Source organism: Poecilia formosa, unplaced genomic scaffold, assembly GCF_000485575.1.
Source record: "Poecilia formosa unplaced genomic scaffold, Poecilia_formosa-5.1.2 Scaffold260, whole genome shotgun sequence".
NCBI lineage: Eukaryota > Metazoa > Chordata > Actinopteri > Cyprinodontiformes > Poeciliidae > Poecilia > Poecilia formosa.
The window spans coordinates 665,717-680,081 of NW_006800199.1; the positions used below are offsets into that span (position 1 = coordinate 665,717).

The window sequence follows — 14,365 nt, forward strand, 5'->3', positions numbered from 1 at the left end:
CCTTTGATCTACGTTTCGCTGTGAGCCAATTGTCATTCATTACCCCGAGCTAAGGGTCCTTTTTCATCTAAGCGATTGGTCCAGATTGTTGTTGCTGGAATGTGCACAGCTGGAAAACTGCAAAAAAAAAAAAAAAGTTGACAGGATGACGAATTAAACGGAAGTTAGAAATAAATTGCGTCCAACAAATCCACGGCCTGGAGAGAGATGGACGGAGCAAAGTTGGCAAATGAAAAACATGAGGACTTTCTAAAATTTGCAAATGAAAGCAGAGTAGGTGTCAGCTCTGGGAAATGTAAGGAGCACGTCACACCTGCCACCTACACAACAAATATCACTGGGCGATCGCACCTCCGGCGGTCTCTTTGAGTAGAGAGACGGGTGGAAGAAAAGAGTGAAGGAGGCCAGAAAAAAGCCGAGTTTCCAATCACTGTAATACAAATCTGGTCAAGCTGATAATATATGGTTTTCAATTAATTTTGTTGCAGCTAGGTGCATCGTTGTTTTAATGCATCATGCTCTCTCTCATCCATGCCTGGCGTGTTTTGCCAGTAAAGTGACCGGCCTTGACGCTAAACGCGTTTGACAGATAAATCCTGACTTGGCTTTGCTCTCCCACCGGACGCCATGCTCATCCCCTTTCTTTCTGCCTTTACACTCCCAATAAGCACCGGGCGCACGTCCGCGTGGGCTGGCACTGAAATGCGTCATTAGGGGCAGAAATACAATAAACACGGAGTCTCCGAGATGCTCCCTAAGGTCAGCCTTTTCTTTTTATTATTACATTTTTTGAATCTCCACCAATTTAATTATCACGTCCAAGCAGATGCGATCCCGCTTGCAGTGTACATGTGAACTTCATATAAGTTATTTATAACATCTGGTGATTGGGTTGCAAGTCCAGACAAAACCTACAAGATGGGTTCTGGGAGGAAAAGGAATTTTGTTTGGTTGTGGTCCTGGTTTGAGCCGCATGTGGATGGGTCATGTTTTAATTCCAATAACATGGAAGCTCCACTGAGACTCATTTCATATGATAACACTGAACTGCAAGGAATTATATGGGTTTTAATTGGCCTTTTTAGGGTAATTTCTTCTGAGCAGCACCTTCGAGGAAGAGGCTTAGCATGCCGGACAACTTCCACACTTTCAAAATCAGCATGCAAGCCTTAAAATTTGCGTAGCGGTAGAAGCCAGCGGAAGTCTTTTGGAAAACATTTGCCTAAATGAATTACTAAATTGGACCCATTGGGATTATTAGCAGCGGATGAAGGTCTTGGTCTTCAAACTGCTGAAACAGAGGAGAGGTAATTAGTTACAGAAACAGCTGATACACGGTGAAAGAGCTTGCAGAACTGGAGCGGATGGTGAGACAAGTCCGACATGAGATGTATAAACAGAAATTAGGAAGTGCTAAATGAGATGGACCATCTTGTTTATGAACACCGACCTAGTGGCAGGAGCGTATTGGGATCCTCATTTAGGGATTTCTGGGTAAAACACTGTTTGTCTAAATCTGCTAATGTGTCCTATGAGGTCTACCTGGCAGCCTGGCAATAAACCAATTATGAAGAAAGCGATGAATTGCTTTATTGTTAAAGGTTTTAAAAGGTGTATTTTTTTTTTTAAATCACCAACATTTTGCATCACACCACAACCGTGGTTTAAAGTTATTTCAATGAGATACTAGAGAAAATGTTAGGGTGACTGCAGTTTTTTTTTACGACAGTATGGAGCATAAAGAAACAGAATACTGCCCCCTCCAGCACCTGTTGCTGCTCGGTCAGCTGGCTGAAAAATTACCCCCAGTTTTTCTTTTGACGTAACATCATCATATTGCAATATTTTTACTCAAGACAAGCACACTATGAGAATTAAAAAACTCAGTCACACAAAAAAGTTTGGAAAAGTTTTAATCCAGCACATAAAGTGCCACTAACTTATGTTGTGTAAAATGTCTTTTTTAACATCACTTATTTGCTCCTCCGGGTCCAAGAACCTTTATTTATACCCGTAGAGAAATTTGTTCTGCTGCAAGAAACCGCATGGAGCTCAACACCCAACTATATAACAATCCCACCATATCAAGAAAAATGTGACAAGTAATAATCATATTTTAAAGAAACAAATGTAGAGTCGATGGCGGTGTCATCCAGAATCTAAACCTGTGAAGTTTCACTGAAATATTCTCCAAACCGAGTGTGAGACGAGTCATTTCTAACATCTAAATTCAAGCACTTTCAATTCCCAGGCGCTGGAACATGTCATCTTAGAAAAGTCCTAAAGCAATGAAATAGATTACATACGTTTGGGAACTGAGCTTTGGGTCTGGAAAATACTTTTGTTTTAATGAAATATGAGTTACTAATCTTTGTCGTGATTTTAGCAGTTAAAATCCCAGAATGACCCAAAAAATGTAATTCAAAGCAACATGGGGAGCAAAGAACCATCATCCGTCAAATGTTGTTGAATGCCTTATATTTGGATGAAGTTATGTATATTTAACCACAAAGAGCCCCGTAGATTATATCTGTGTAACGTCAGTGTGAGCTTTAAAACAGCTGGAAGGGATTGCAGAATCATTCGAGTAACAACTGTAGTTTTAACAGAATTCGGCATATTTTTACATCCTACTTTCACCACATAAAAAAAAAATAAAAAATTCAAACTGAAATCTTTAATTACTTCAACCAAAACAGACACAGATGATTTTTTTTTTTGACAAAGTTTTCACAATATATTAAAACAACTGCTTGTCCATCAGCAGCGAAGACGTTGAGCAGGAAATTCAATCAATTCTGGACTCACTGGGGAAGCTGCAGAAAACCAGTCAGTTTCCTATTGGAGCTGATGCAGCCATGCTTTTGACATGATCGCATCAATTCCCCACAGCTGCTGGGCAATGCTGAACCCATTGACCTCATCAGTGAAAAAGCAGATATAGGCTACTTATGCTAATTACTACAATTTACACATGGACAGTGAATCTGAATGCTCCGAATTAAAATATTTTCATGAAAGTTTCCTTTCGTGCCTTTATTGGTGGTTTTGCTGAAGGTTGATGTTTTTTCCACATAGCATTACCGCAAACTGATACAAAACGTGTTAATTAAATCCCACATTTCTGTTTTTAAAGTTTTGGTTTGTTCTTTAGCTGTGCCACGCAGCTAATGGTTTGTCCGTTTGATCAGAGGAGCGTAATTTAACTGGCTAAAAGTTAAATTACACCGACTTCAGATTTTGCTAATTGCTTTGGCCGGAATGAACAGAAGGTCACGATATTTGCAGGGAAAGTTTTCAAGGTAAATATCTCAAGTAAAAAAAAATGTTTTAAAAATCACAATAATTGCATAGGATGTAAGCTTAGTGTCAAAAATAAGTCTGATTCTTACAAGACCATATTTCTTAGGTATCGCGCTACTGCAGTCAAATAAATCTGCAGACTCAGAAGTATGCTTCTGCTGCATGTCAAATTATGCAAACCATAGACACTCATTAAGAAATATGACGGGGGAAATTGCTCTAATAGTGAAAAACTGTTTTAAGTTTTATTTTTAGAAATACTGCAACAAGACACTCCTCAACATCTTAAACATTTTAATAATATATATCATTGCTAAAACTCCACCTAATATGCAACAGCCCCTCATCAAACCACATTACTTTTTTTCCCCTGCATTAATCTCAGGAATTCACGTTGGCTCATGTAACCTTTCAAAAAGGATGAACCAGGATTTTTCTGTCGTATCATGCCTGCTTGAACACTTAACAGAACGAAAAGGTTTTACATTTCTTTCTGTCTTGATAAAGCTGGATGCACCAGCGACATCTGTATAGTCTTGGCATCGATTCTGGCTCTGCTCTGAGAAACCGCTGCTCTATTATTTTCCCGAAAATGTCGCTCTTGGTTACTGTGTGTATTTTTATGCACAGGACTCTCAGAGCCCATGGACTAGAACAGAATTTACTCACACTGAAACAAATTGTTCCGTTGTTAGAACAAAACCAGGCAAAGGGGTGGAAGCCGGGGCCAAAACCGTTTCCACAGTCCCTGCCAGGAATCCAGTACGGCTCCCTGGAAAACCACCGGAAAATCTCACTGAACCAGAAGGTTACCTCTGGTTTGAGGTGGTCTTACAGAGAAACACACAGCGCTTAAGAATGAGGTTTAAAAAAAAACAAACAAAAAAAAAATTTCAGACGATATAGGATCTATTTGCTTTGTTCAGTATTTGAGTGGAAACTTCAAAGGGTGACAAACAGCCTATGCTGTGATAAAGAGGTAATAAAAAACACTATTAACTGCAAAGCTGGACACAAATAGTGTTATCCTGCATGGGACCGGCAGTGTAAAAGCAGCTATTGTGTTAAACAGTGCCTCATACACAGTTATATTCAATTCTATTAAATATACAGAATTTAATATTCTGTACAGCTGCATGTACAACACTACATTGCTGGGAATGAGAAATTGTAAAAAGCGTCAAAGGACCTATAAACCACATAATTACTAGAGAGACAAAGTGCAAAAAGTCCCCAGTCGGGGTCCCATTGCTTTGATAAAGTGTGTATATTTTTTATAGACATTGTTGTTGTTTCTGTTCCCACTAAAACTCCTTCAGTTCCTCGTCTGCGAACAGAACTTTCAGAAAACGTTGCTGTCCCGCTTTCATAAAGTCAGCGCCTTGATTTCGGAAGCATCGCCATCAAAGATGTTGTGCTAAGCTGCTCTCTTTTGCTTTCCTGGTGTCTGTCCCACGCACACACACAAACACCTACACACACACACACCTACACACACACGCACACACACACACACACACACACACGCACACACACACAGCGGTGTGTGTGTGACCTGCAGGTGAGCGGAGACACGCAGAGCGGGGAGCTGCAGTGGGCCGTACACAGAGTTTCACTGCTCCTGAATTATTGTTGAAAACCCCGAAAATAATGTTCACGGCCTGCAATGCTACTTTGCAAGTCGTGTTTTTGAAGGCCGAGGCTTTGACTTTTAAAAACCGCTGGTGTAAAACACATGTTGTGGCTGGATAACAACCTGACTGGAGGTTAAGCTTAGGTCAGGTGAAATTGGATCATTTTGATGTTACAGTGTTTTCGTTGAGATTTTACAGCCTTAACAATAGCTCTACATAACTGTTTGCAGTTTATGTCTCATATGCTCACGGGCCTCTGACGACTTGCTCGTTTCCTCTTCTTGCTTAAAATGACAACTCTTTCCACTTGGCTTCCAAATAACTTCTACCTGGGTCATCCCACTCCAGAGGACTGATTGAGAAAGCAACCATTAGTGTTCCTGCTCAGTGATTATGTACGTCTGTTGAAATCACAACTAGAGATGGGAACTGACTCAGAAAGTTGAGTGATATTTACAAAGACATGCTGAGTTTTAAGTCAATATTTCCAAGTTTGGGGTATAAATTTAGGATGAGCACTAAGCAGATGAAATGCAGAAAGTACTTTGGCTTAAAAATTCAAGCTACAAAGTCTACATAGCCCCTACTGACTCAAAGATAGCATCAACATGCATGGGCTCAGCAGCTATTGTATAAAATATTGTTTTGAGCAATACTACATTCACTTTTAATATGCTTGCTTGTTAAGAATACCAAGTAAGGAGTTTAAGTTTGTGAAATTAAAGAGAACGTTCTCCTTTGAATAAGATACACATTTTGTCATGTTTGTTTTCCATTAGAGTTGAGGAATTACAACGACTTTCACAGAATGTCATAAAATAACATTTGAGACAGTTTAAGAAACAAAAATATGCTTAAAATCACACAAAAAACAACAAATAAATAAAAGCCTAATACAAGCACATGTTGATGTGAGACTGTTGATGTGTCCCCTACGTACCGTGAGGAAAACTTCAAATATTATTATTTTTTTTGAACAGTGGCTTTCCTCTCGTCTCCCAAACCAGATGTTTGGAGTGAGTGACTGATGGTTGTTAAGTCTCAGACCTGAGCTCTGTATCACGGTTCAGAGTGACCATGAGTCTCTGATTAACGCTCTCCTTCTTTAAGCTTAGGCGGACTGGCATGTCTTCACAGCTTAAACATCCATACAGCTTTCTCCCTGACCAGTCTGCTGTTGTGTTCCTTGTTCTTCATCGGGTCACTGATGTTCTCTAAAAGCCTCACAGAAATGCTGCAATGTCTGAGAAGAAATCTGAGGATAGTTGGTTGTGTTGGATTATCTGCTCAGGGTTGAAACAAATGTACACCACACTTTTCAGAAAAAAAAGCAAACCCCTGCTTCTTTCTGTTGATCTATCAAATGAAATCCCAATAAAACACATCCAGGTGTGTTAGAGTGATGCCACAAAATGCAAAAGGGTTCAAAGAGAGTGAATACTTTTGGCTCTGCAAAGATTTGCCGCCAGCTAAATTTGTCTTGAGAATGTTATTTTAACACAGTCGCTGTAGATGTCACTGCATTTTAGTTGATCCCAACATCATTTTCTTTCTCTTGTAATCTGTACATCGGAAAAATCAATACTGCCGTGTCATGAGTTTCCAAGACGAGCGAGACGGCAGCAGAGAGGACGCGGCATGCGGAGACTCCTAGTTGTAATGACAGAACATTTACACACTCATGTCACCTGCTCTCAGTGATCAGGGGATGAGGTAGAGTCGAAGCAGCATCAGACAAAATAAAAGCTGGCACATCTATCTTCTTCTTTAGCTTCTTAAGAACACCAGAAACCCGTTTCAGATCGATTTACTTTACTGTGATCATATGGCGTCACAAGCCTGTTTAGGTGTTTTAAAGAGTAAAGTAGCTCCAGGGTCTCAGTGATGGGTGTGTTTGGGTGTTGTCAGAAGCTCTGATACACACCTGTGAAAAGTTAAACCACTGGAGGTCAGCAAAAACAAGACTTTCACAGTGAGTTAACGCTCTCCTTTATCCTTCTACCCATCAGTTTTGAACATTTCTTCCAGTCAGACACATAAAGTGGTATTTTTCTATGTTTCGTTTCCCCCTGTACAATAACTGACAGCGTCTGGAGATGCGTGACGGTTTACCTGTAATGTCAGTTCCTCTGTCCTCATCAGAGTCCTCGTCTTTCCCGTCTGTTTTGACCTGCTCTGTGAGTTCTGGCACATAGAAGTCCATCTGGCGACACAGAGGAGCCATGTAGTTGATGACATCCGAGTGGAAAATCTCAATAAATGGGAAGGCACATAGTTTCCTTTCCTAAAAGGAAAAAAAAACAGAGGAAGAAATCACATGTATGATCCCGTCTCAAAATCTTCGCAAAGATCGTCTCGGTAATTTTATTTAAAATTTTTAAACCGTTGCGATGACAACATCCCTGATTTTTAGGGTGGGTTTTATAACTTGGTGTCTGTCTGAGTAAAATTTTGTATGTAGTATGATTTCTGAAAAGCATTGAGGTGCAGAAATGATTGACAGTGCACAGATCATTAGCTCAAAGGAATGCCTCAAGTTCACAAACCGAGGCAGAGACACAACCATGAAGTAAGAGAGTTTTATCATTCAGGACGGAACAGAAATCCTCCATCGTTACCAGATATAACTAACCGACCCTCACGGGTTCCATACTCAATAAGCAGGTAAAGAGGAAACACACACTGCTAGCCCGATGCACATAATTTACCGACCACCAAGAAATGCACAATGTAAAGCATGAGAAAGAAATGACCTGTAGACATTGTAAAAACAATGTCAAAGAGGAAGACTCCAGCCAAGATATGGAAGGCGTAATTAGCAGAAGCGCATCACGGTGGGAAGTTTATAAGATTATTTCCACATCATTTTCAGCCTTCTGCAGTGAGGAAATTAATTCACAACTGCAAAGCATTCAACTCAATTATTTAAAATGTCCAGGAGTGGGAGACCTAGTAAGTTCAACCAGAGGTCAGACCATGCAACACTCAGGGAAAAAAAAAAAAAAAAAGAGAGCTGCATCTTGAATTAACTATAAAGCTGTTGTCAAATTGTTTCTGATCGTGTTTTATGCTGGCAATCCAGATATAATGGAATTTTATGAAATGCATTTTACTAAACAGTAAGTCCTCTCACTCCTCTAAGGTAGGTGATTTGTTTATCATGGGCCCTTTTTTGTAAAATTTTGACGCAAATTGGTGAAAAATTTACAGTCTGCTACGGTGCAGAGCCAAAATGAGATTCTTTTGCCAGAGAACCAATCTCATTTCATTCTTATTCCACATTCGGTGATCGGCTGTTCATTTCGGGGTGAAAGTTCAAATCTCTACTCTCTTCTTCAGCTCTACGGTTTCTGTACGGAATCAAAACTAGCCCTAACGTAATTATTTCATGCCTTCCATAATGTTCAAACAGTATTACAGAGGAGTGAGCTCTCTGATGAGCCATCAATGGACATCGGCAAGAGGCAGGACACATTTTAAGGATGTACTTAAAATCGTCCTGGCAAGAGGCAGGACGATCTGAACTGTGATCTGTAACAAAGTGACAGATTACTCTGTGGTGGTCAAAGACTGAATGCTAAACAATGGATTTAATGTTGATTCACTGTTTTATAGCGCTGCATGTTCACACCTAGGAAAGGATGTCAAATGTTTCAGGATAAACTTTAGCCTGTCTTTCATCATAAACTGACATTTCTCATTGTAAGTACATCCTTAAAATGTGTGACATTTTATTCTTTAAACTATGGTTACTGTGAGAACTCATGAGTCGTCATCGTCCTCCTAGAGTAGACACCAGTCGGTATGGTGATCTCAGTGTCTGGGAAAGGCCAGATTTTAAATTACGCACAACTGAGACCAAGAGAGTCACATAAAATAGAGTCGAAAGTACATTTTAAGTTAAGGCTCATTTTAATTCAGTTCAATTTATTTATGTAGCACAAATGGCAACATGTTTGCTCACTGCTGCTGCCGCTAGTCTGGAGGAGTTGTGGGGAGGGTGGGCGGGGGGGCGGGGGGGGGTGCTCTGGGAAGCAGACTGCAGATTCAAGGAGCAGCTTTGTGAGGAGCAAGAGTTTTTGCATTCTGAATGGCTGCTACTGGAAATTAAATGATTTCTCATACATACATGAAAGAATCAAAGCAGCCCTCCTGGTATGCATGATATAAAGCTCAAAAAATTATTTTACATAATGCCATCCACCCCCCTTTAAAGATAAACATGATTCAAATCTCAATTGTAACATTTCCTATTTAAACAATAAAAGACCGAATGGGGAAATTTACTTTTACTTTTTTGTTCGTTTTACTATGTATTCTTTTCATACTCATCTGCTAAGTGTAGCTTAAGATATTTTAAGTCAGGTCATTTTATTGAAGTAAATGTACATACTTCAGCTGTTGCCATGGCTTATATGACAAGTGTGTTTATTCTCAGGAGATCTGGGGAGGAAAAAAAAAAAGGCTAAAAGCAGCCGCATAGCTCAATTTCCTGTGGTTGAGCTGGTCTTGGTGGATTGATAGTTTTTAATCTACTCTTTGCAAAAGATTTTGTAGGACATGATATGAATCACCTGGTTGCTGCTGAGCCTGAAGCTCTGAGTCTGCCAATGCAAATCAGCACTGATCTCCTTGAACTTGGTTAGATAATGAGCAGGAACCTGAGAAAAAAGCAACCTGGTGTTCTATCAGCAGACACACACACACACACACACGTATGCACACACACACAAAAAAAATAGGATATGAGCAAGATTAGAGTTTGCATAACTGACCAGATTTACTTTATTGAAACTGCAACTTGTTATATCAGTGAATGTACGGCATTGTAAAGTTTCATCTGCGCAACATCCATCTGTAAGTATAAACCGCTTTAATGGAGGAACCTGTAGATGTTTCATTTAGAGATTTTACTGACGATCACTAATAATCAATAATTCATGAGACAAGAGACCTCCAGCATTATGTGTAAGAGTCTGATCTCAAGACAAGACACACTGGAAGGACTGAAGACGAAAGTGAAAAATCAACGAGACAATCTCTGACAATAAAAGTAGCTGCAAGAAAGAGAGCTACAAAAGATGTAAGAAAAAGCAAAAGCAAAGCTGACAGGTAGAGATGCACTGATTGCTGTTTTCTGGCATTTTGTCGATTATGCCAATTACAATTTTGACTGAAAACGTTTTTTTCTTGTGGGATGATTATTGTTAATGTGGTGGGTGGTTCTGTCAGTCAAACTTCCCTCACAGCAGAGCAAAAGTGAACAGTGGTTGAGTTTTAGACCTCTCCTGAGGTAAATGAGATCGGTGGATAAGATCAGCTTCACATGCAAGGATCGGCCAATCACTGATCTCCAAAAATTAGGGAAATAACTATTATTTTGGTGGACATGTTGGATCCTGCAAAGTTATGAGCTTTATTTTTTTTTTAGCATTGATTAAGTAATTTTATTTAGTGATGCAATGCCTATAAAAAAGTAATTGTCTTGCATAACCAGGCTAACAACTGAAGTTAAATCTAATCAGAAAGCACCAAATACACCCACCAGAGATGAACACAGCATTTAAGCATGGCAATCAAGCTCATTTCTTAACTCACACCAGGTATCCGACAACAGCAGAGTTTGAAAAAGGAAATCACATTATTCAGCCATTGACTGTCAAATGCGTAGTTGAAGAACAAGTCCTTACACATCAATGTTTGTGAGATTAATAACATTTCTAGCTCTCAGTCAGTGACTTTTAAGGAACAATCTATTGTACGACTTCACTTTCTGGTCTGAAAAGCATCACTTCAAGCAAACACTTCTTGGCAGGTCTGTTCACTAATTATTTATCATCCAAGTAAGCACTTTTACAAACTCCTCTTCTCTTGAAAAAAACAAAAAAAAAAACAAACCTGTTCCTAATAAGAGCCTAAACGCCTTAGTGTTGTTAAATATTTCTGAATATGTTGCGACTGACAAGTTCCAACAAGCACTGGCTCTAAAAACAGAGAAAACATTGAGTGAAATGAAGTCTCAAGACCTCGAAATAACACACTAATCTGTAAATGACACCAACATTAATAAATATGTAATTAATGTTGTCATATCGTTTACCGTCATAATATGTCATTCTGGAAATCTAGGTATTCTGCACGCAGTCAGAATGTGACTGCATGAAGTTTTTTAAAGTAAAAAGATGACATTTTCAAACTTTATATCTCATCTTTTTATCTGATTTCAAGCTGAAATGTTTACTAAATGATGTCCTTCCCTGCAGGTGTTTTGGTTACTAAATCTGTTTTTTCATATTATTTCAATGCCACCTTCTTTTGATATCTAAAATGTTGCCCTTTGATGTATTTCAAAGCTTTTAGTGATGCTGCATGAGAAAACTGGGTCATTTCTTACCAGCCCCTCTATTGTTGACATGAAGTTCAAAACTAGATGGTAATTTATACATTCTTGGCTGCAAATATTTTGGTCTTTGTAAACACCAGACAAACATTTCGCTTACGTTAACAAAACTTCCTTAAGTGATGCTAGTGCTTACATTTTCTCTCCATAGAGAAATAAAAATAAAAAAATAAAAAAAATAAAGGAACATTTGCATCTTCACATTTTAACACACAAGACTGGCATGCCATATTGACTGTCAAATAGTCACTGTATTATAATCCAAGTTGCTTTCTGCAGAAACAATCAGTGTAATGTAATTTAAAATAAAGTTTATGAAAGTCGGTTTGTGTGCTTTGTGTTGACCGAGCAGCAAAACGACTGTCGTAAAAACCGGTGCCTTGTTGCTTTGCTTCGTGTAGAGGATCTGGACCGTTGGCTAATGAAAAGCGATTGTTTGCTGGGGACACGGACTCTGCTGAAGTTTTAAAAGAGTGGATCTGATTTTACCCAATCAATAACGTCTGGCTGTGATGTATACAATGCACCAACTAGACCGTGAAGGAAGCCACTCGGTGAAGATTACCGGACGTTGTGTGTGTTGTGAACAACATGCTCCACGGTAAAAACTGAAGAGCCTAGCCAAACGACATCCTTGTTCGCAACTCCTCCATCTGTTCGCTGATTGGCCCGATTTAAATTTAACCGGAGAAATCAAGATCAATAAGTTGCAGTGGAAGGAGATGAGAATCAATAGGAATTTAGGAAGGCTGTGTAAAATTACTCCATCTACCCTTAAGTATAGTTTATCTCCAACTTGGCATTGTATTGCTGTTAGCTGTTTTCTGTTTGTTTTGCTATTTTGTTGCAAATCCTCATATTATCAAGATCATTCAGGAAATTCACCAGCAATAAAACACACAGGATCTATTTGTGTAGAGGACAAAGACTAAAGGCAAGATTTCATTGGTGGATCTTGGGCAGATGGAGGAATATCAACAGATTTGTGCCATCTAAAGCTCAGAAGACAAGCATTGTAGTCATTGCTCACCAGTATTCATTAGGGATTCACAGTTTCAGAAACATATTTAAGTGTAATACTGTAGTATTGCACCAATATCAATTCAGATTAACCCATATATAAGAACACCACCAGATCTTGTAAGCCAACTTTGTCTCAGCCTTTATGATCCAGGATGTTTAGAGGGATTGCCCAAAACCGATGTTAACACCGCAGATTGTAAATCAAAATCATAATCTGACACATGAAATCCTAAATACAAACATCTTACAAAATGTGCCTGACGGAGGAGGTGTGGCAGCTCGACCGGTCCTTCATTTTTTTCCCTTTAAGTGATTACTAATATTTTTTTTTTCTGATTGAGTTAAAAGTCCATGCAATTGAATTCTAATCAGCATTTGAAATCTGTTTATTTTCTGTCATTTAGATTTACTGTAGCCTCACATGCCAGCCGACAAGACAATAAACAATATTGAACAAAAGGACGTGTGGAGCATAGAAGGTTTCATCTCTTTACTCACTGAGGAAATGACTAAATATCTTGCAGATTATTTCCTTTCATCAATTTCAAAACTCACTGCTGGCCTTAAAGACTTAGTTATCTGACAAACAACTCTATTTCCTCCCTCTGCCTTTTCCTGGTCTCTGTCTCAACATGGTGTGAGAAAGCGTGCCATCTTTTCCCTATAGCTCATCATGAAGTCAACACACATCAGCTAAACCTCTCTTTATGCGTGTTTGTGTTTGGGCTGCTGGGACTGAAATGTGCCGTCCTGCAGGACAAGGGAGGCAGATGAGACTTGATGGTCTAAAAACAGGCCAGTGGCTCTTTGGCTGCCGCCTCGAAGCAGACTCAACAGTTATGATCATCATTGTCAACCCCTGCTTTCTCAAGAATTAAATATCATCATAGGCAAAGACACAAACAAAACAAAAAAAAAAAACAAAAAAAGAAGAAGAAAAATTGGATCAGGGTAACCAGCACAATTTAAAAAGTCTATCACATTTGACTAATTCTTATATTTTGCAGATTATGATCTGTTTGCGTGAAAATGAGACGAAGAAGAATTTATCTAATTTTGGGAAGAGTTGAAATTTTAAACATCTCACAAACACTCAAAGAATCAGCCTCATGAATAACACACTGCAGGCCTTGGCTGATCCACTTGCATAATGCTATGGTGCAACTTAAGTTACTTATAAATAATTAGTGCCTTAACAACAGTAAACAGTAGTCAACACAGTATCAGTTTAAAGATACAGAAGGAATTTCTTGCAGATGGACAAACAGTCTGTTGTGAGTTTTTACGGGGTGGTAATTTTCCATGGCCTTGCTTCACCATCTTGAAACTCGACGTAGAAGGTGCACCGTATAAAATGGTTGATGTGCATCATTTCCACATGTTATGTTATCTGAAAATGCTCTGATGGCTCATTTACAGCAGATAAAATACAACTTACATGTACTACATACAGTTAAAAAACACGTTTAAAAAAATATTCTGACCCTTTAATTAGCAGGTAACATCAGTGAGACCTCAATTGTTAATTCACTTTAATATCCAAAGCCTAATTTTGAAAAGTTGGGGAAGATTTCCCATCTAAGCTTTGGGTTCAGACACACATATGAAAGCCTATAAAGATTATAAAACTCCTGTTGATTGCCTCAAATACAATTAAGTTATTCCTGGGCGATTGCTTTATGAGCAGCAATAAAAACATGACACTTTTATTGATTTAGTTGGAGAATTACAGCTTGTATCTTCCAGGGACAGTAAGAGGTCAGGCACAGAGTAATGCCCTCCGGGGTTTGAGAGATTCATTGTATTCAAGGTCAGGGGCACTTCCAACACAGCTGACGCTTGAAGGTGTCTCTTCCAGTTGGATAAATGACGGCTTCACATCTGGCGGTATTAAAACCATACCATTCATCCAAAAAACTTAGTGGGTAGAAGTTTAAGTAGAAAAAGTTTTTTTTTCCTGAACAATTACATGTATCTGAGCAAAACATGGTCAAATACACATTTC

General features: G+C 38.9%; 1 protein-coding gene across 1 annotated transcript in view; it reads right to left on the reverse strand.

Annotated features, from left to right (window-relative positions):
- tex264a (testis expressed 264, ER-phagy receptor a) overlaps window positions 1–14,365 on the reverse strand; it is a 71,474-nt gene that overhangs the window by 2,901 nt on the left and 54,208 nt on the right. The window contains exon 3 of the mRNA XM_007570420.2: window positions 7,050–7,221. Within this exon, the coding sequence (XP_007570482.1) occupies window positions 7,050–7,221 (172 nt within the window). The remainder of the gene's footprint in view (window positions 1–7,049; window positions 7,222–14,365) is intronic.